Below are 22879 nucleotides of genomic sequence, written 5' to 3' on the forward strand. Positions count from 1 at the left end.
ATTATTTAAATAAATTGCATTTAAATGCAATAGTTTAAACAGAACAATGTTAGTAGTTGACAGAAGAAGCATTAGACTTAAAAAAAAAATTAATGTGTGATTAGAATGAACTTTTCCCATATCTTTGATAACGAGAGCTAGTTGTTCCAATTCAGGTAAGGACGATGGAGAAAGGCTTCGATGCTCATTTAAACAGATGTTCGAACTTGAGGTGGCACTGATGGAGTAAGCTTATTGCAGACAAAAGGTTACTGTGGTCAGTATCAATTCTGGGTTGTGTTAGTCCAAATTTCTTAGATTTCATATCAACAGTGTAAGATTGGTGTTGCAATCTTTTCTCCACAGAACATCCAGTTTGTCTATAAAGTAATGGTACTAGTTGTTTAACATAGATATGCGTTTTAGACTTACTATATTTCTGTTGTGTAAAGAATGGTACGAAGAATAGTATTCTTTGTACCATTTTCTTAGAATATCCTCTGCTCGTGAGTAGTAGGAGGAGTCTTCTTTTAGTGTTTCATCTCTTGTAATAGATGCCCCTGTTTTTCAGTGTATGTATAATACCTAATTTTTGCTATATATGGTGCAATGAAGAGAAATGTTTCAACGACCTGTATGAGTGGGTTTATGGTATACGCTAAGAGAGAGGCTGCCTCCTTTTTTCGAAATTAAAGCATCTCGGAAAGGCAATTTTCCTTCATTTTCAAGTTCTAAAGCGAATTTAATTTTATGGTGGAAGGAGTTAATAGATGAAAGAAAATTGTGTAACTCAGCCACACCTTGTATCTAGATTATAAATATGTCATCTACGTATCTCCACCAAAGCAACAGTTTAGGATTTGTAGAGAGCAAGAAATCTTTTTCAAAGTTTTTTGTGAATAAGTCAGCACATGGAGGAGATAGAGGGCTTTCCATTGCAAGGTGAGATAGTTGTTTGTGGATTTTCCCATTCCATCAGAAATAATCTGAATTGACAGAATTTCTGAATAGTTGGTAGATATCAGGAGGGAACAGATTATATACGAGTGCTATAACTTCATCTATGGGAACATTTGTGAACAACGATACAACATCTAGACTAGCTAGAATGTCCACTGGTAAGACAAATTTTTCCTACTTTATCTACAATGTGTTGCAAATTTTTGATGAAGGCATCTGTATGTCTGATGTGCTTCTTTAGAAGAGTAGCCAGATGTTTTGATAACAAATAGGTAGGCGAGCTAATGCCATCTACAATAGACAGAAGAGGAATATTATTCTTGTGTACCTTGGGTGTTCCATATAATTGTGGAGTTAAGGGGTGCATAGATTTCAATCATTTTTTTTTAAGATCCATAGGCCACTTAGTCATGTTGCATAAAAGGTTATTGGTTTCTTCATGGTTTGTCCATGTCAGGTAATAATCTAATGAAGTGTAAGTAGAGATGTAAGAGAGTAAAAATGAAATTTTGGACATATAATCAGTTGTATTCATGATTACAGTTGAATTGGCTTTATCAGCCTTACGTACTGTAATATCTTTGTTCTTCTTTAAATTTGAAAATGCTCTTTTTTTCTAAGGAACTGATGTTCTTTTTAGGAGGACAAAATGACAAGAGAAGGATCGCAGTCTTCAATTTAATCATTTGCAAACAGCTTGGGGTAGAAAGTATCATAAAAGGCATTTTTTATGTTACAAATGATATCTGTTTTAGGAATGTGCACGTGACCACAAATTGAACCCTTTCTTTAAAATGCTAGTTTCTGCTGATGTCAAGTTATGATTAGAAATATTAAATAGTATGTTTTTCATCAGTTAGGGTAACTCTCCGGTCAAAAATTTTCTTGTACATAGTGTTAAATTTTTTGATTTCTCTCTTTTTGGAAGTTAGAAAATTTTTGTTATAAGTAGCACTGATCATATTATCTAAACATGACTAGATCAGCATACGTAGTTAGAGCATAGTGCAAATCAAGTCAATTTAATGTGGCAAAGTGTAAGGTTACGCATTTTGGGGTGAAAAGATTAGCAGCAATATATCACATTGGTGGAACTGTACTCCAGGAGATTGATGAGGCTAGGGATTTGGGAATGTTGGTGGATAGGGAGTTGAAGTTTAGGGGGCACATTGCAAAAGTGGCTAAATCAGCTCATCAAATCACTTGGTTGCTGAAAAATACTTTAACAAGCAGAGACAAACAGGTTATTGTTCCTCTGTATCGAGCCTTGATAAGCCCCCATCTAGACTACTGTGCCCAGATATGGGCGCCAGGATTTCTTCTCGATGGGGAGGAGGTGGAGAAGATCTAGAGATGAGTGACCAAGATAATAGCAGGACTATGGAATGAAAAACCTTATGAGAACAAATCTTAAACCTTATGAGAACAGGTTTAAGATTTGTGGGCTGCAGAAATTGGTTGATAGGCGAAAAAGGGGTGATATGATTGAGACATTCAAATTACTGAAGGGTTTCTATAAGATTAATTCAGAAGATATTTTTGAGAATAGGACTGGTAGTGGGAGGACTAGAGGCCATCCATGGAAGCTTGGTAAGAGTATGGTTAGCAAGGGTGTTAGAGCTAGGTTTTTTTACTTGGAGAGTGGTAAATGAGTGAAATAAGCTGCCAGAGTCTGTTGTGGGTGCCATGACTTTAAATGAGTTCAAGGTGAAGTATGATAGATAGTGTGTGAATGTTGAATAGTTGTTCTTGACATGATGTTGGGCCTCCCTCGATGAATCTAAGGACTCCTTGGAGCTGTGGTAATAATAATAAAAGACATGACAAATCAACTTGGTTGAGTGCATACCTTGTGGATTGTATTTTACCAACAGACATTCTAGCTAGTCAGATATTGTATCATTATTCATAAATGTTCATGTACACAAAGTTATGGCACTTGTAGAAAATCTGTTCCCTCCTGACATCTCCCAACTATTTAGACATCGTTTCAACTGAAATTATTTCTGATGGAATGGGAAAATTTATAAACGACTATCTGGCCTTGCAATGGAAAGCCTTTTATTTTGTCCATATATGCTGACTTATTCTTGGAAAACTTTGAAAAAGATTTCTTGCTATCTACAAATCCTAAACTGTGGCTTTGCTTAGTGATACATAGATGACATTTATAATCTGGAAATACAGTTGTTATGTGGCTGAGTTGCATGATTTTCTTTCATCTATTAACTCCTTCCACTATATAATTAAATTCACTTTAGAACTTGAAAATGAAGGAAAATTACCTTTCTGAGATGTTTTAAGTTAAAAAAAAAAAAAAACAGAAGGTGGCCTCACTCTCTTAGTGTATACCGTAAGCCCACTCATACAGGTTACCTACATCTCTCTTCATTGCACCATATATCCTCGAAGTTAGGTATTATGCATATGCTGAAAAAAAGGCAATCGCTATTACAGGAGATGAAACACAAAAAGAAGAATTACATTCTCTTCTCCAACTATTCAGAACACATGCAATTTACAGACAAAAAAAAATATTAGTTGTGGTGGTGGTGGTGCAGGTGAGCGGTAGATGGCGATGATGGAGATGATTCGTAGTAGAGGTTCGGTGTAGTGGTTGAGACAGTGGTAGGTTTCCTCCCGCGATGAGTATTCGGACTCCTTGGAGGTATCAGGAATAATAATAATAATATTCATGAGCAATGTATATGCTAAGAAAATTGTAGAAAGAATACATTTTCTACTCCTTCTGCACAACAGATCCTTGACATTCGCTACAGAGCCTCTGTTTCAATCCCATATATTGGCAGACCTTCTCTCAAAATCACCATCTCCTGAAATCTCATGACATAAGAGTTGCTTTCACTTCCATGTTGATTATATGAGCTCTGTTACATTCACCTAGGGACCACAACCCTTTCAACAAACATTCTGGAGTTTACAATATTCCATGTTCTTGTGGCCTTGCTGACATAGGGTAAACATCTAGAAGTTTTTTAATTAAGCAAAAAGAGCTTATTTGAGATGTCAGTAACAACAGAGAAGACAGCTTATGCCTGGTGTTACACTTCTCCCACTCACCATAATATTGAATGGGACAAGAGCTCCATGCTTTACATAGAAGACGACTTCAGCACTCGCAACATCAAAGAGGCTATGATAGTTATCCACTCACAAGGCACTCTCAACAGAAACCAAGGAATGATTTTATGTGACATTTAGAAGTTACTTATTAAATCTTTCAACTTGTTAGACTAACTTTTCTGCCAACTATCATGCATATCTGCTGAACAATGACTGACTAATGCCAGCTTCCATGCTCCATGTGTTTCTGTTTTTTTACTTTTGTGTAATGGGTCCTACACGTTCAGCTTTAGTTATGTAATGGTTCATGTGTACTGCTTATTGAATATATATTTTTTTCATCCTAACCCAGAAAAAGCTGCTAGCATATTTGGCGAAATTAGTAGGTTTAACTATATTATGATCCATTAAACCCAGTGTAAGTTATCATTGTCATAAGAAAGATTGTTTTTGGGTTCACGTTCAATAGTGAACGTGATCTGATTATGCAAATCATTAATCCAGAAACTGAGGTGGTTCTGGTTCAGAGTGAGACCAGATTGCAATGATGTCAACCACAAATGTAGTCAGATTTGATCCTCTTAAATACTCCATAAAATAATCAGCTAAAGCAGGGGGATATAGGACTATCCATTGTCGTACCTTTGATCTGCTGAAATAATTTATTATGCCAAGTGTAATAGTCAGCATCGATAAGTAAACTTGACAATGTCAACAAGGAAATTTCCTTGTAAAAGCTGTAGAGTTTTTTGAAATGGGATATTTGTAAATAATGAAACTACACAATAGGAAATCATCATTTCAGACTTTTGAAGATGAAGAGCTTTAATTTTTTCTCTGAAGTGAAAACTATTTTTTATATAACAAGTAGTTTTTCCAGTTAAATTTTGCAGAAAGCTTCAAAAATATTTTGCTGAATAATAAGTAGGAGATCCTATGCAAACTAGTGGATGTAATGGATAACCAGATTTGTACATATTAGGAAGGCCATGAATACATGGCGGACAATCATGATGAATCCTCAACTTTTCAGTAGTGTCATTATCTAAGGAATATGTTTAATCTAACAATTTATTCAATTTTTTAGATTTAACTATATTACCTATTAAACCCAGTGTTAGTTATCATTATCATGAGAAAGATTGTTGTTAGGTTCACGTTCAGTGGTTTTACTTAGTATCTCTGTCAATTATACTATAAGTGGATCCATCATGCAGTAAAATATAAACATTAATTTAAAAAAATAATTAATGCGGTAAATTAACAAACAATTCCCAAATATGAGAAGAAGATGAATAAACCCTGGATGAATGACAAGATACTGAAAATGATGGAGGAAAGAAAGAAACACAAAAATCGTCCTGAATACAAGAACTTAAACACAAGGAGATCAGGAAAGAATGTAGGATTGCAAAAGAACTAATGCTTAACAACAAATGCAAGGAACTTGAACTTCTGGACAAAAAAACACAAAACCAGAGAACTTCATGAAGAAGTTAGGGAGCTAACTAGCAAATCTCACAAAAGGGTAGGCTCTCATTGCATCGAAGATGCCAATGGAAACATCTTAATGGAGAAAGACAAAATAAGGGATAGATGGGTAGAGTATTCAAAGGAACTCTACAATCATGATAGAATAGATAAACCAATGCAAGAAGATTTGGAGGGCCTACTATTCTTACCTGGGAAGTAACAAATGCCATTAGGAAACTGAGACCAGGAGAAGCTTCAGAAATGGATGGAATTATGGCAGAATATCTAAAGGCTTTAGATGATAAGGCTATAAGATCACTGACTGACATGTGTAACAAAATATACAAAACGACACCACAAAAGATTTTAAGCACTCAAGGTTCCTACCGATAACTAAAAAATTGAAGACAATCAAATGTGAAGAGTACAGAAAAATCAGCCTGATCAGTCAGATAGCAAAAGTTATGTTATATATCATCCTAGAAAGAAATAAACATAAAAATCAAAATGGAAATTAATGAAACACAATCTGGTTTTCAGGAAAATAAAGCAACTAGAAAAGGACTCTTCAACATTAGAACTATTATAGAAAGATTATCTGGAGAAGCAGAAAGAAGTCTACTTATGTTTTTTTGACTACACAAAGACCTTTGACAATATACAACATGAACAACTAATCAAATGCATCAGAAATTTAGGAGTAGATGGTAAAGATACCAGATTACTGATAAATCTATATTGGGAGCAAACTGCCTCAATAAAAATATCAGGAGAAATCTTGGAGGAATTCCCAGTAAAGAAGGGTATCAGACAAGGCTGTGAACTTTCTCCTATATTGTTTAACCTCTATACTGAAAATATCTTCTTCTCAATTAGAAGAATTTAAAGGAGTCAGCATAGGAAGCAGGAATATAAACAACTTTAGATATGTAGATGATACAGTACTGCTAGCTAAAAATAAAAAAGATCTTCAAAACCTACTAGAAGACACGCTGAAGCTAAAATAAAAATATGAACTTAATTTCAACTTCAAAAAAAAAAAAACAACTAAAACCATGCTGGTAACAAGAGAAAAAGGGAAAATACCCAATATAAATATTAAGATCAGAGGAAATACTTTAGATCAAGTAGAGAGTTATATATATTTGGGGTAACTATTTACAGAGAATGGAAAGTGTGATAAGGAAATATTAAGAAAAATAGGAATTGCTAGCTCAACCTTTATTAGCATGAAAAACATTCTGACCTCAAGGGAAATTCACACAAAAACAATAATTAGGCTGTCCAAATGCTATGTATGGGCAACACTGCTATATGGAGCAGAAACCTGAACAATATCAAAATATTGTGAAAATAAACTGAAAGCCTTTGAGATGTGGATCTTTAGAAGAATTCTTAGAGTTGCATGGACTGCCAAAAAAAACTAATTTAGAAAAATTAGAGATGATTGGAGAAGATAGGAATCTGTCGAAAACCATTAAGAAAAGGAAAACCACCTACTTCGTTGACATACTAAGGCATGAATCCCTACAAAAACACTTCTAGAAGGAATGATACAAGGAAAAAGAAGAGGAGGAAGACAAAGAACAGATTGGATGAGAAATATTAAGGACTGGACCTTTTTGTCCTATGAAGAATGCAAAAGAGAAGCACAAAACTGTACATCGTGGAAGCTCATGGTAGTCAACCTCCTGGAAGGAGATGACATCTGACAAGACAAGATCCTTGTGATTATATGTTATTTAGTCTTACAGTTTCAGTTTGCTGTAGGTCCTGAAATGGTTATATTGCAATAGTTGGTAAGGTATTCATGTGTGACATTATTTGATGGCATATGGTCACTCTTGTACCTCATTGGGTTTTGGGAATGAAGCCTTCTGCTAGAAGAAGTAGTAGAATTGCAGATGCCCTCTCCACAAAGAGTTAGTAGTAAATTCATAAACAGCCATGTCTCTGTCAGTGGGATTTGAACCTGCATCTTCTTGTCTGGAGAGTGGATATGCTAACCACTCAACCAACCAGGCCAGCTGTTTGCAATAAATGGAAGTAGTTAGTTTTCACATGAAGATGAGTGGAAGAGCAGGATATCTATGAAAGCTAGTTTGTTGTTCTTTGCTGTTTCCATAGTGAATTTTATCTCGGTTGTAGATTGTTTATTTTTACTAGTAGGGTATTTTCTTTGTTGGGCCAGATGAACATGTCATTGATGTAGCACTGCCTTAGGTTGTTTGGATGATTAAAGTATTTCTTATAAGTGTTCTAGATAAATGTTTGTATGAGCTAGAGAAAGACTGGAACTCTTCCTATTGTGTCTTTTCATTTTATCCCTAAAGTCTGTTTTGGCAGATGAAATAACCTGAGTGGATGACAAAGTTAAACAATTTGACTATATCCAGAGGAAAGGCTTGCTAGTGCAGATGAAGGTAGTCTTCCAGAAGGTTGTTGGTGAATTAGAATTCAGTGTCAAAACTGACCATTAAATCAGTTGAAGAGATACATTTCACACTTTACTTTCTTTAGGAAATCTGAAAAGTTTTTTTATGAAAGATCAGGAGTTCCTGCTTTGGGAGTTTAATAGACAGGCTAAAAATTTATTTGTGTGATCAGCTTTCTCTTCTTCAGTTGACTGTCACATCCAGTTTATTCTGACACATATTATGAAATTTGCTTAGACTCTGCCTCTAAAAAGCTTGGTGTTATTTTCCATTCTAAATGTTACTTCTCTTCCTCTTAATTTTTAATAGTCTCAGATCAGACCATCTTTGGAGTATTGTTCCCACATTTTGGGTGGAGCACCTAAGACCACCTTAAGATTTCTTGATCATGTTCAGAAGAGGGCAATCCACTTAATAGGTGACCCTTCCTTCACAGATTCCCTTTAGTCACTATCCCATAGATGTTCTGTTTCTGCACTGCTTTTTTATAGATACTGTCATGTTCATTGTTCCTCTGAATTGGCTGTTAACATTACTCCACTTTTTTCTAACCATGTAAGAACTAGAACAGCCACTGGTCAATACCCATATGCTGTCCAACTCTGAACATACTGAACCAACTTCTGATAATCTTCCTTCATTCCACTAACCTCTATTCAGTCTTCCCATACTGTTTTTCTCACTGAGTACAACCTCCCACTCTTTAAGAAACACGTCAGTATACTTCATTATTTTCCTTAATCACTTATGACACTGTAGGTCAAGAATCTATAACACTGTAGTCTTATAGATTCTTGAAAAATATCTCTCTCCTGCTGTATGACTAGCAAAAATAAACAATCTACATCCCTGGATAAACTTCACTCTGGAAATTCCCGGCATCTACCAAGTTCTTTGTGACTGCCACCTGTACTACTTCAGGAAAACTTGATGTTCTCTGCAGAAAACATTAACAAGAATGTCAGTTCTTCATTATTAATATGAAATAAAAGAAATCTCGCCTACCACAACATGAAATTCATACTGATCATGGTATTCTACTTGTCTGAAACATGTTTACTCCATCGGTGCTGCCTCAAGTTTGAATGTTTGTGTAATGAGAGCACTGAAGATTTGTTCCATTGTCCTGTCCTGAATCGGAATGACTACCTCTCCTTACTGAAAATATGGGAAAGGTTCATTCTAATCAGCCATCATTAATACATATATTTTTAAATCCAATGTTTCAGTCAGCCACTCGTGTTGTTCTTTTTATACCATTGCACAGCTTATACTATTTTAAATAATCCATTATTTATTTTCGACTCTTTATGGTGCCTCCGTAGATCAGTCAGTTTCAACGATGTGCTTTGGTTGGAAAAACCTCAGTTTGAATCCCATCCAGGATGTGAAGAACCTTTATCAGAGATTTTCAACTGAATGTGAGTCAGTCTCATACAGAGTTAGAGGGGGTTTTTATTTTGGAAACTTGGGTTTTTCATCTTCTCAGAACAGGCAAACTGGCCATTAGAACACATGCAATTAACATACATAATACACTGGCCTCATAGCCCTTGAGTTGCTTCGGCCTTAAATCTAAATAAACCAAACCATTTATTATGCCACTGATGATCCTGTAATTTTTAGATTGAAATATTTGGCTATTACAATTTAATATTTTATTCATCCTTATCCTTGTGATTATATGTTATTTAGTCTTAGAGTTTCGGTTTGCTGTTGGTCCTGAAACCTTTGCTGTTTGTGGAATAACATCTGCACTTAGATATATATTGAGTTCACTTCATGCCAAAGTTATCCATGTATTTTTCCATCTGTTTGTAATTTAGTAGTAGGTAATTATTGAGTCTTGAGATACAAGATATGCTGTAGTGATTGGGAAATGAACCCTGCTATCCATAGAAATGTTTTTATATTTAGTATAATATGTATTTTATGCTTACAGGGAAGTAAATTATATAATAGTATGTTTAGTTTATTAGTTTATTGTGAAATACAATGCTTATCTGATTCCACTTTTATGTAAAGATTATTTTCTTTTGTTTTAGGCACAAAAAGAATCTTTGGAAAATGAATTAAATTTTGAGGAACTTTCTATATTAAGGAATCTTGTGACAGAGAGGATAAAAAACGAAAACACCAAGGTGAGTGACTTTTCTAGAATGTGAATTTTTTTACACACATTTTTAATCAAAAAAATTGGAGAATTGAGATGTAGTTGTTCAACGTCCCTTTAATTTTTTGAAAGAATTATATTAAACAGAGAAAACTGTCTTTAATGCTTCCTTCTGTGTCAAATGTGTAATTTCTGTTTAAGTTACTGAATTTATATGTGTCAATGTGACTTATCCTTAATTATTGATATCATAGTTAACATGTTCACACTGGGTGTTCTCTTGTGCTTTTTGTTCAAGTGAGAACTCACTTGATGGTATGTTGTGTCCTGGGCAGATGCATGTACAGAGTTGTGAATATATACAGTATGCTAGTTTGAATGTTTCCAATTGAGTTTTATTTGTAAAATTTAAAAATTTGCTAATGCCTTTTATTCCTCTGTAGGGAGTAGGCAAAGCCATTTTAGCCCTATCGAAATTATTGAGATTGGCTACCAGTAGAGACTGGTAACCAATCAGAGATAGCTGGTTCAAGACTATCACTAATTATAAATTGCATCCCGTGTAGAGATAACTGTCAATTATTATTTTTGAACTGTCTTAATGAAATAGAAAATATAATTCTGATTTCAAGTTTTTTATATATATTTATATTCTATAATATTGAATGACTTTAACTGAGGTTAAAATTAAAACTTTATTTGCACGACTAGTTTCATCTAAGACTAGACTTCTTCAGGTGCACAACCGATAAAGGCCATCAAAACTGGAAAGGAACCGGTGTTTTAAAAAACAAAACTAAGAGACATATCAAACAAACTGTAGAGATTATAGCTTACAGTTTCAAAAAGAAGAACAAACTCTGGTTGTATTATTTTGCACATGCATGCATATGAGATCTCGAGCACGCCAGTACTGAATAGTAGAGATGTGAGAGTCTGGTAGGCTATAGCTTAGATTGTTGTTAATATGGATGGAGTTGATTATTATTTCCTTAGATTCTATAATTTTTCTCTCTGTCTCTTCACAACAGTGATGAATATTGTCAGTTCTATCCCAGAGTACCTGATGAAGGTTTTCTGCATTCAAATTAGCTGAAAATAGCACATGGCTAGACAAGGTACTGGAATAAGTTCTGCTGTAGTTGATGTCCTTCTAAATGTAGTCGGGAGTGATTTCACTTATGTCGTCTATGAAAAGGTCACCCCATTTCGCACTAACTACCTTAGGACCTTTTTTTGCTCGTGATGAGGAGTAGAGGATCCACTATTTTTTTTTTATGGCTCTTTTGAATTTCTACTGTACCACGGGGGTGTCTTTTAAGAGATGCCTTAAAGTCTTGCCTGCTTTTGCATGGGGGGGGGGGGGGGTTCTTGGAAATGGGGTGACCTTTTCATAGATGACATAAGTGAAATCACTCCCGACTACATTTAGAAGAACATCAACAAGACATCAACTACAGCAGATGGCTAGAAAAATGGCTAGACAAGGTACTGGCATAAGCATGTGCTATTTTCAGCTAATTCGAATACAGAAAACCTTCAACACTCCGATTCCTCTGTGTGATGGTAGCTGATTTTGGCTTTTTTGTCTCCACTTTCTCTGGACTAATTGATCGTTTTGATGTGTTGTTGGTTGCCTTCATTTCCTCCTCTTCTTCCTCAACTGAGTCTACGTTAGTAGCCTCTTTTTTGCTGTGTTGCTCTTTCCTGTCTGCTGTAGGTTCTGTGGTGGCAGTTGGATTATTTAACTTTGTCCTGTCCAGTGTGGCATTCAGTACGGGGGATGCTTTCTTTTGCTGGCGCACATTCTCACCCGTAGAGACTGCGACATGTGGAGTCCTCTTTTTCTGTTTTGTTTTCCCTAGAATGGTCTGGTGGAAGTCAGCTTGTTTTCCTTCCGTCGTTGTCTTGCTAGCTGGCTCTGGGAGAGCTGGAAAATCGGCATTCACTGTCGGTTCAGAATTCACTGTTGTGATCTGTATTTCGACACTTTAGGCAGGGTGTTTGGCACTGCTTCAATGCGTGTCCTGCTGTCAAACAGTTTTTACACTTTAGTTTGGGGCAGTCTGCTCCAAGGTGATCGTATAAACTAGATCTGAAGCACTGTCTTCTTACGCCAGGATAATTAACATTACCCTGGCAGAGCCTATGAAAACGAAATTGGGGATGGCTGTTTTCATATCCATAGTGATTATAACCTCCCCGGATTTCCAGTCTGGCATGTCAATATCGTTTGTCAGTTTTATTTCACGGACGTCTCCATATCTTGAAAACAACTTGCAAATCACTTTGTCCCCTTTTTTTAAGGTATTCAAGTGGAAATCTATCTATTTTCAAAGTTTTAAGAACACTCCCAACCATGGAGGTATAAACTTTTTCCCCTGCACAGTCGAAACCTTGAAGGAGTTTCGACCGTGTCTCCACATCTTTAACAACAATCTGATACCTTCCACCCTCATAAGGAGTAAAACTGTAAATGCTCTGTGAACCTACACTATCTATTAGTGCTTTAACTAGCATTCGCTTTTCTATCTTAGCGTTTATCTCAATGCTGAGTGTCTTAACTCTTGGCAGAAAAGAAGCCATAATTCTTATTTTTTAAATATAACTAAAGTGCATAGCAATTCCTAAAATAAAGCTGCAACACTAACTAAGTGTTACAGGAACTGAATATAATACAAAGTCCAAAAAAATAAAAAGAGCAAAAACGCCAAGCGTTCCCTGTCAGCAGAAAACTTACAGACGTGCACAAGGCAAGAAAAACAAATCCAATTTCTGTTCGAAGTACAGTTTACCACAGTTGAAAAGAATTTTATAAACACCAGAATATTTGAGATTATTGTATTTAGTTTTAGGATGACTTAAGATAGAATGTAGTTATGTATACATAATAAATAACGGAAAAACTCACGTAGAAATATTATTTCTACGTGAGTTTTTCCGTTATTTATTATGTATAGTTATGTCTACTCACGGTTTACCTCTTTTAAAACTTATTGTAGTTACTTAAGGCATGTGAAAAATGTCGTGATGTTATATTTCCTTAGAACTTTAGCTAATTTCGGGGATATAGAACTAATATATGGCATAGAAATACTGCCTTTAGAAATAGTGGTATCTTCGTTATGTCGTTGATGAGGGTTAAACAATTATTTGTCTATAGTCTTCTTTGGTAGCTATTCTATTATCTTTTGAGTTGTGTTTGCAATCTTTGCCACATAGCCTCTGAACTTCAACTTCCTGTCTACTAACACTCACTGACATAATCAGTACTCCACAATCCTGATATCATTTTTAACACTCTCCTTTCCACTCTCTCCACTTTATCAGAATCGCAACGGAAACCAGGAGACCAGACCTGAGCACAATAGTCCAAATGAGGTCTTATCAAGACCTTGTAAAGAGACAAAATGACATCCATATCTTAGCAATCTTTGCTACATGGCCTTGAACTTCCACTTCCTATCTACTAGCAATCCAAGATCCCCAGCATCATCAGTTTCTACTAGCATAATCCCACCAACATGATACGACATTGGATATCTAATTATGCTGAAGTGAATGAATTTACATTTACTGATATTGAACTGACACCCATTTTCCCATGCCCATAATTCCAGCCTATTCAAATCATTCTGCAAGTACTGCATATCAGCAGCATTCCTGGTTACCCCACCTATCTTTCCATCATCAACAAATAGCTGAATGTCACTTGTCAAACCCTTCCCATTATCATTAATGTACAGATTGAATAACAGTGGGCCAAGCACTGATCCTTGTGGTACACCACTTGTTACCTTAAATCTTGCAGATTCACATCCCCCATATACCACTTTTTGATATCTATCATTCAATCATCCTCGAATATGGTATAACCCAAACCTATTTTCTCCAATTTATGCAAGAGGCTATCATGCTTATTCTGTCAAAAAGCCTTAGTAAAATCTAAAAGTATCATGGTGTATCGATTCCCCTTGTCTAATTTAATGGTCACATTGTTATAGAATGTGAGCAAGTTGCTAAAATATGACCTTCCCTTAGTAAACCCATGTTGTTGATTGCAAAGTCGAGATTCACTGTTGATCCATTTCTGAATGCGAGCCCTAACCAATTTTTCCAAAATCTTCACCACCACTCCTGAGGTACTAATTGATCGATAATTGGATACATCAGTCTTTGCACCACCGTTGTGCTGTGGAATTACCATACATTCCTTCCATTCCTGCAGAATGTTCCCTGTTCTGAGACTCATATTAAACAGCCTGTTCAAAGGAATAGCCAGTTCAGCTGAACACTCTTTTAGAGCACGTGCTGATTTCCCATCAGTTCCTATTACTGAATTCTTATTCCATTTGTGCAACAGCTCTAATACCTCATCCTCATACACCTGCATTTCTTCATCCAGTAAAGAGGTAACAGTGAGCTCAATGTTGAGTACACCAGGTTGATAGCTTTTAACAAAATGGGCATTCATTAGCTTAACGACCTCTTCTGCATCTGTAACCCTCACGTCATCTGGATTTATAAGAGTTATCCTTTCATGTTCATTCTTTCTTTTACTTGCGGCATATTGATAGCATTCTTGTGGGTTGTCTTTACCACACAGAGCCAGTTTCTTTTCAGTTACTCAGACTGCTTTCCGTGCAACACTTGTGACTATTCTAGCTCACTGCTTATAACATTCGTAACTGATGTCATCCTTATGCACACGGTATTCCTCCCACATCGTCTTTTTCTTACAAATCTCTTGTTTAATAAGAGATTCCATGTCCATTTGACTCCTATCCTATTTATTCTTTGAACTCTCAGGACACATTCTGATATTGCATCATTTAAGTATTGTTTAAATGCTTTCCATGCGCTGCCAATATTCTTAACATCCAGCAACCGATTCCATTCCACTGAACTCAGTATACTCCTCAGTTGGTCATAATTTTTTCCTGCTTTTTATTTCAGCTTGTAACCTTTTTTGAATGGGAATTTCATAAACTTAGTCACTTCCTAAGTGAATACCGCATGATCACTGTCACCATCCGGAGGCAGAATTGTTATGTCTTTAACTGAATGGCCCTCGGATACTATAATCAAATGTAGCACTCTTTGACCTTGAGTTCCTTCTGTCACATGCTGCTTGAGGAAGTTGTCCCACAACAGCTCGAAAGCATTTTCATTCTTCTCATGAGATTCTACTGCTACCCAATCAGTATGTGGATAATTAAAGTCTCCCATTATGATTACCCTTTTAATGCTCATCTTTTGGGGTGCTTAAGGGTCAAAGCTGTATAACTGAGAGGAGACCTCCACATAGCCGTTAAAGGAATGCGGAGAACCGACCAGGGCTTCTGACCTAATGTCCAATCCCCACCTTCTCGTGGTGCACCCTGTTGGGTATCTACTTTGATACTGAACGAACGAGGATGGGCTGGCAATTTGGGATTTAGCCGACCAAATTGTATTCTTATTGGTTAAACCAAAATAAAAAATGACGGTACAACATGACAAAAAATTTCATGCCGGCTGGGGCGTCGCCCGGTTAAACAAGGCCCCCGTTGTTTTCGCCAGGGAACCAGGGCGAACAGCGAAAAGTCAGCTACTGGAACAAATCTGAAAACAAACCCCAACTCAACATCACCAGAGTTAAAGATCGGTACTATCAATGTAAGAAGCCTGAATGGCAAAGAAATGGAGCTAGCTGAGGAATTAGATAAGTACCAGATCGACATAATAGGGGTGACTGAAACAAAAAAGACCAAAACTGGTGAGATCTTTCTGAGCAATAAATACAAAATGTTATATTCAGGCAATGACAATCAAGGAAAAGAAGGAGTAGCCATAGTATTCAACACAAAATACGAGGCTAATCTTCTTGAATGGCAGTCAGTCTCAAGTAGAGTAATGTGGGCAAATATGAGAATGGGGAACTGGACAATGAGACTTATTTGTGCCTATGGTCCCACAGAAGGTTCTACTAAGGTAGAAGTGGAGGAATTTTTTGAGGCTTTAGAAAAAGCAACTGACACAATGAAAAAGGAAAAGTTGGTCCTTGTTGGGGATCTAAATAGTAGAGTAGGAAATGATTGTGAGACATACAAAAATATTTTGGGAAAATTTCGAGAAAAGAGCAAAGCTAATAATAATGGCAAATATCTGTTGGATTTCTGCTCAGGACATGGACTGGTTATTACTAACACCATGTTCCAACATAAAAATGTACACAAATTCACATGGAGAGAAGAGGCTAGGAATAAGAAAAGTCTCATTGACTATGTTATTGTTGATAGTGATGTTTTCTCCCTGGTGCAGGACACCAGAGTGTACAGAGGATTTGAAATTGGAAGTGATCACTATTTAGTCTTGAGCAGGATAAAATTGAATTTCATATTGAAAAGAATAACATGTAAGAAAGTTTTAAAGCGAATAAAAGTTGAGCAGCTCTCAGATGTGAACTGTAGACTAAAATACAGAAATATTATTGAAAAGAAAATGAAAGAGTTTGAGAACAGGAATCAAACCTTGGAGATTCAGTGGCAAACTCTGAAGGAAACATTGATTGATTCTGCCAGAGAGGCATGTGGTGAGGTTGTGTGCAAGGATAAAAAAATCAGAACTCCCTGGTGGACACAGGAAGTTAAAGAGGCAGTGAAGGAAAAGAAGAAAGCATATCAAAAGTTCCTGGCAAATAAGTCAGCTTTTACTCTTACAGAATACAGAGACAAATGTAAGAAAGCTAAACAGTGTGTAAAACTAGCTAAACAAAAGTCATGGGAGGACTTTGACAAGAATATAGAAAATAAATATCAAGAAGGTGGCAAAATATTCTGGAGGTTGTTGAAGAAGCTTAGGAATGGAGGAAAGAGTGCTGTAAAAGGAATTAGAGATGATAAAGGCGAAATGAAAACAGGAGAAAAAGATATCCTTGAAGTATGGAGTAATTACTTTGAAAAACTGCTAAATGAAACAAGCAGTGATGACAGCACAGTGATAAAAAACACTGACCAGGCATGCAGTCAGGAATACATATCCATACTTGAAGTAGAAAAAGCCATCAAAGGCTTGAAATGCGGAAAGGCAGCAGGAGTAGATGATATTCGACCAGAAATGCTGAAGTATGGTGGTATAAGAGTCTTACAGTGGCTGCACTGCATAGTTCAGAAAGCCTGGACAGAGGGACGAATTCCTGATGATTGGAGTAGAGCTCTCATAGTACCCATATATAAAAAGGGAAATAAAACTGAATGTGAGAATTACAGATGTATTTCCCTACTGAGTGTTCCTGGCAAGATCTATGCAAGTATACTTGAGAAACGGTTGAGAAGAATTGTGGAAGAAAAGCTTGGTGAAGAACAAGCTGGATTCAGGCCAAATAGAGGCTGTCAAGATCAGATCTTCACTTTACGACAAATAGTCGAGAAAGCATGGGAATATAACAAAGATCTGTATTTAAGTTTTGTCGATTTGGAAAAGGCATATGACAAGGTGCCAAGAGAGAAGCTATTCAATACGCTGCAGTTATATGGTGTCAATGGGGCATTATATCAAGCAATACTTAGTCTTTATTTGAGTTGTGAGTCAGCAGTTAGAATTGAAGGAAGTACAGGAAGATGGTTTAATGTTAAATCTGGTGTGAGACAAGGATGTACTTTATCCCCTCTGTTATTCATTATCTATATGGATCACATTATGAAGGAATGTGGTATTAAACCTGATATCAAAATTGGAGATGTTAATGTCAGCTCTTTGCTTTATGAGGATGATGTTATACTTCTAAATAAATCCGCTACAAGTCTGCAAGATTCTCTGACTAAATTGAATAGCTGTTGTAATAGATATGGTATGAAGGTCAGCAATAAAAAGACAAAGACAATGAAAATAGGCAGAATCATTGAAAATGTCAACTGTATTGTGAATGGAGAACCTGTGGAACAAGTAAAACATTTCAGCTACTTAGGCACAATTTTTACTGAAGATGGTAAACTAAATATAGAAATAGACAACAGAATCAGCAAAGCTGGTATGGTGGGAAGTCAATTGAATAAATTCATATGGAATAAGAAAGAAATTTGTCGGAACACTAAATTAGCTATATACAAGACTGTGTTCAAACCAATTTTAACTTATGGATCTGAGAGCTGGGTCAGAAGTAAAACACTTGACCAAAGACTAGAGACCGCAGATATGAGAGTCCTGAGAAAGATTAGAGGCGTGAACAGATGGCATCAATGGCAATATCATATTAAAAATGAGGATATTAGGAAAGAACTTGACATTGTCAGCATCCAGGAATGCGTTAGCAGAGCTAATCTCAGATGGTATGGTCACTTAAATAGAATGGGAGAGGAAAGATTAGCAAAACAAGTGTTCTCTGCCAGGTTGGCAGGAAAACGACCCAGAGGAAGACCAAGATATAGGTGGATTGATACTGTACAAAATGCTTTAGACGATAGAAATATAAGATCTGATAATGTTGGAGTCTTGACAAGTAACAGACTGATTTGGAGGAAAATTGTAGATAGGAAGTTAGTAATGATGTAATTTTTTCATGTAGTACTGTCATATCCTGTACACCCCTTGAGGGTACATGGCAGGAATTTGATGATGATGATGATGATGATGCTCATCTTTTCTATTTGGTGATGCATTTCTTCATCACTAGCAACTGATCCACCAGATCTGTAACAACACTCCACTATGTAATTGATCTTGTTAGATTCCACCTCGCACCAGATGGCTTCAAACTCACTGCCACATGAAATATTGTTAGTAGTAGTACTTCAGTCGTAGATCTCAACTCTAACTAGATTCAAGTCATTCGACATCATTAGCAGCATGCCCCTCTTCTCTATCCTTCCTAAAAATACTGTACCCTTGACACTCGATAACAGTTGGTAGGTCTGATTCTGACAGCCAGGTCTCAAAAATACCTACAATCTGAGGTTGCAACATATTGACTAAGGCAACAAACTGAACCCTGTTGTTCCTGATACTCCTTGTATTAGATACTCCTTGTTCTTCTCCAAGGTACAAATCTACAACGTACAAATGATATAAATTAAAATTAAACTTTAATCTATATTCCAATATTTCGCAACGTCACTTTGCCATTTTCACAGGAACTTAAAATAAAGACACGTGCACGTAGGCACTACATGCAATAACTGAGGACGAAGCAGGAAGCTGTTGTTTCTCCTAAAAGTCTTGATGGTGCCCCCCTAGTGGGCTATGTAAGTATTCTCAGCCATTGGGCTGAAGATCTTCTGATGTAAGTCTCCCAAATTTGGGGCAGTCTCATGCAACCAAATTTGTTGAGGTTTGGTATGTTTTTTAGGGCTGAGGCTGATTCCATGAATAGCCCTTCAAATTTGAATTTACTAGGTGTATAACCATGGCTTTCTTCCACCATATTCTGTGGCGAGTATCCAGACCATGCTCTGGTATAACTTGCTACGAATACAATGTCAGCAAATCTACAATCAGTGAATCATAAAGAAAAAAACAAAGAGAGAATTTTAAATTATATTTCAACCACAGAAGAAGGATCATGCAAGAGACAAACTCTGAAAGCAAGTAATTTTTCATTACTTGATTCTCCTGTTTACATGTGGTTTCTTCAAGAAAGAAGTCATCATATTCCCATCTCTGGAGACATTTTAAAGCAGAAAACTAAGCATATCCATTCACAAATTTACTGATCAGAAATTTAAAGCAAGTGATGGTTGGCTATAAAAATTTAAGAAATGCCATGGTATTTGGTATCTATCATTATCAGGGGAAAAATTGTTTAGTGATGTTTCTGCTGTAGAACCATTCCAAAAAGCTTTTTTAGAAAAAATTCTTGAATTAAATTTAACCGATGATCACATTTATAATATGGACGAAAATGGTCTTTGTTTGAGGTCATTACCAGAATAAACTCTAGTTCACAGAAATGAAGCCTCAGCGCTTAGTCAAAAAATGTCCAAATAGTGTTTCACAATAATGCCTTGTGCAAACGCCTCAGGAAAACATAAATTAAAATTACTTATGATTGGAAAATCAAAACACCCAAGACCATTTAAGAACTGCTGCCTTCCAGTTTTGTACCAAAGTCAACGTAAAGGATGAATGATTATCAAACTTTTTTCAAACTGGTCTCACAATGATTTCGTACCGTCTGTTAAAACTTATTTAAATTCCCAGAATTTAGAAAACAGAAAGCACTTTTATTAATGGATAACTGTACTGGACATCCTCTGGCAGATGATTTGATTAAACAAAGTCCCTTGTCTCTTATTCATATTAGAATTTAAATCTGTATTCTTATTACTTTTTAAAAAAATCACGGCACTTCGGTTTCAGAACAAGCACTTGCACACTGCATTACGAACTTGCGAAGAAAGTATTCAGTATTAATAGATTTGAGAATCGGATACAGACCTTGATCTTCAATTTCAGTGGAAAAATTTTCTTTATACTTCCTTGCTGATTGGTCATTGACATTTGCAACACAGATGTTATTTCGTTCAGTTTTTAGAACACGCCACCCATTGTTGTAATCGGCTTGCAGACAATTTTTATGACAGATCATAAATAGCAGTATTCCCTTTCCCAAATGTTGAAAGGTTTCTATGTGTGAAAATTAACGATACACAGATGTTACAGATCTTATTAGGAGTTCTGGATCTGAGCTTTTTGACATATTCAAGAATATTATTCTCCTCAGAATATTTCCACTATAAAATATTTATTCATGAAAAATGCTTAGAAAACTAAAATGACAAATTCCAGAACTTCTCGTGGATCACCTTCAACGGAACACTAGTGTTCCGCGGAACACAGTTTGAGAAACCCTGTTCTAAGGCACTTTCTACCATATCAATCCACCTATATCTTGGTCTTTCTCTGGGTCATTTTCCTGCCAACCTGGCAGAAATCGCTTGCTTTGCTAATTTTTCCTTGCCCATTCTATTTAAATGACTATACCACCTGATATTAGCTCATGTATAATATATATACATGTACTAATCTACCAGTATATAGGTGCTGTTTATTATTGATTAGTTATTTATATTTCTCAAAAAACCTTTTTGTTTTTCTTTTTTGCACATCATAAATATAAACATGCATGTCTAGGGATTATATGATCACATGTGATTTGCTTCACACCATCAACTTACTCATATAATACAATTGTAAATTATTAGTAATTCATAAGCCTTCAATGAAAGTATTTCTATTCATACCTTCTCTTTCTGTCGATGATATCTCTATCATTTTTACATGTCACATCTCATTAATGTTGATATACATATGTACACCTTTTGCAAATGTAAATATACCAATCAGATATAGAATTATTCTTAATTAATGGTTCACAATATATCATCATCAAATTCCTGACATGTACCCTCAAATGGTATATAGGATATTATGTTAGTACTAGATGAAAAACTTAAATCATTACTAACTTCCTATTAACAATTTTCCTCCAAATCAATCTGTTATCTTTTAAGACTCCAACATTATCAGATCTGTATTTCTTCTTGTAAGGCACTTTATACTGTATCAATCCACCTATATCTTGATCTTCCCCTGGGTCTTTTTCCTACTAATCTGGCAGAGAGCACTTGTTATGTGAATCTTTCCTCTCCCATTCTGTTTAAGTAACCTTACCATCTGATATTCTGCTAACACATTTCTGGATGCTAACAATGTCAAGTTCTTACCTAATATCCTCGTTTTTAATATGATATTGCCACTATGCCATCTGTTCACGCCCCTAATCTTTCTCAGGACTCTGATATCTGTGGTGTCTAGTCTTTGGTAAAGTGTTTTGATGCTAACCCAGCTCTCAGATCCATAAGTTAAAATTGATTTGAACACTGTCTTGTACACAGCTGATTTAGTGTTTTGGCTAATTTCTCTCTTATTCCATATAAATTTATCCAGTTGACTTCCTACCATACTGGTTTTGTTGATTCTGTTGTCTATTTCCATACTTAATTTACCATCTTCACTAAAATTGTGCTTAAGTAGCTGAAATGTTTTACTTGTTCTTTGTGTGCTCCATTCACAATGCAGTTGATATTTTCAATGTTTCTGCCTATTTTCATTGTTTTTGTCTTAATGCTGATTTTTATACCAAATTTATTACAACAGTTATTCAATTTAGTCAGGGAATCTTAGAGAGACTTGTAGTAGATTTATTTAATCCACAGTAAAGAGCTGAGATTAACATCTGCAATTTTGATATCAGGTTTAATCAATGTACTTCCACAATCTTCATGTACTTCCTCAATTCTAACTGCTGACTTACAACTCAAATTAAGACTAAGTATTGTTTGATATAATGCCCCATTGACCCCATATAACTGTAGCATTTTGAATAGCTTTTCTTTTGGCACCTTTACACATGCCTCTTCCAGATCTGCAAAACTTAAATACAGAGCTTTTGTTATATTCCCATGATTTTTTAACTATTTTTTGTGCAGTGAAAACAAATCTTGAAACTGCTTTTTTGTCTGAACCTTGCATGTTCTTCACCAGCTATTCTTCCACAATCCTTCTCAACTGTTTCTCTATTATACTTGCATAAATCTTACCAGGAACACTCAGTAGAGAAATACCTCTCTAATTCTCACATTCAGTTTTATTTCCCTTTTTATATATGAGCACTATGAGTCCTCTACTGCAATCATCTGGAATTCGTCATTCTGTCCAGGCCTTCTGAACAATGCTGTGCTGCCATTGCAAGACCTTTATACTTCCTTGAGCATTTATACCTTTTATATCTACTTGAGCATTTCTGGTTGAATGTCATCTACTGCCTTTTCATATTTCAGGATTTTGATGTATTTTT

General features: G+C 35.8%; 1 protein-coding gene across 1 annotated transcript in view; it reads left to right on the plus strand.

Annotated features, from left to right (window-relative positions):
- Positions 1-22879, plus strand: part of Vps13D (vacuolar protein sorting 13D) — a 1260195-nt gene that overhangs the window by 113781 nt on the left and 1123535 nt on the right. Inside the window, exon 11 of the mRNA XM_090393926.1 lies at positions 9977-10072. Coding sequence (XP_090250052.1) covers positions 9977-10072 — 96 coding nt within the window. The remainder of the gene's footprint in view (positions 1-9976; positions 10073-22879) is intronic.

The sequence above is a fragment of the Typopeltis vanoorti genome, chromosome 6 (assembly GCF_054136105.1).
Source record: "Typopeltis vanoorti isolate ZY-2024b chromosome 6, IOZ_Tvanoo_1.0, whole genome shotgun sequence".
NCBI classification, from domain to species: domain Eukaryota; kingdom Metazoa; phylum Arthropoda; class Arachnida; order Uropygi; family Thelyphonidae; genus Typopeltis; species Typopeltis vanoorti.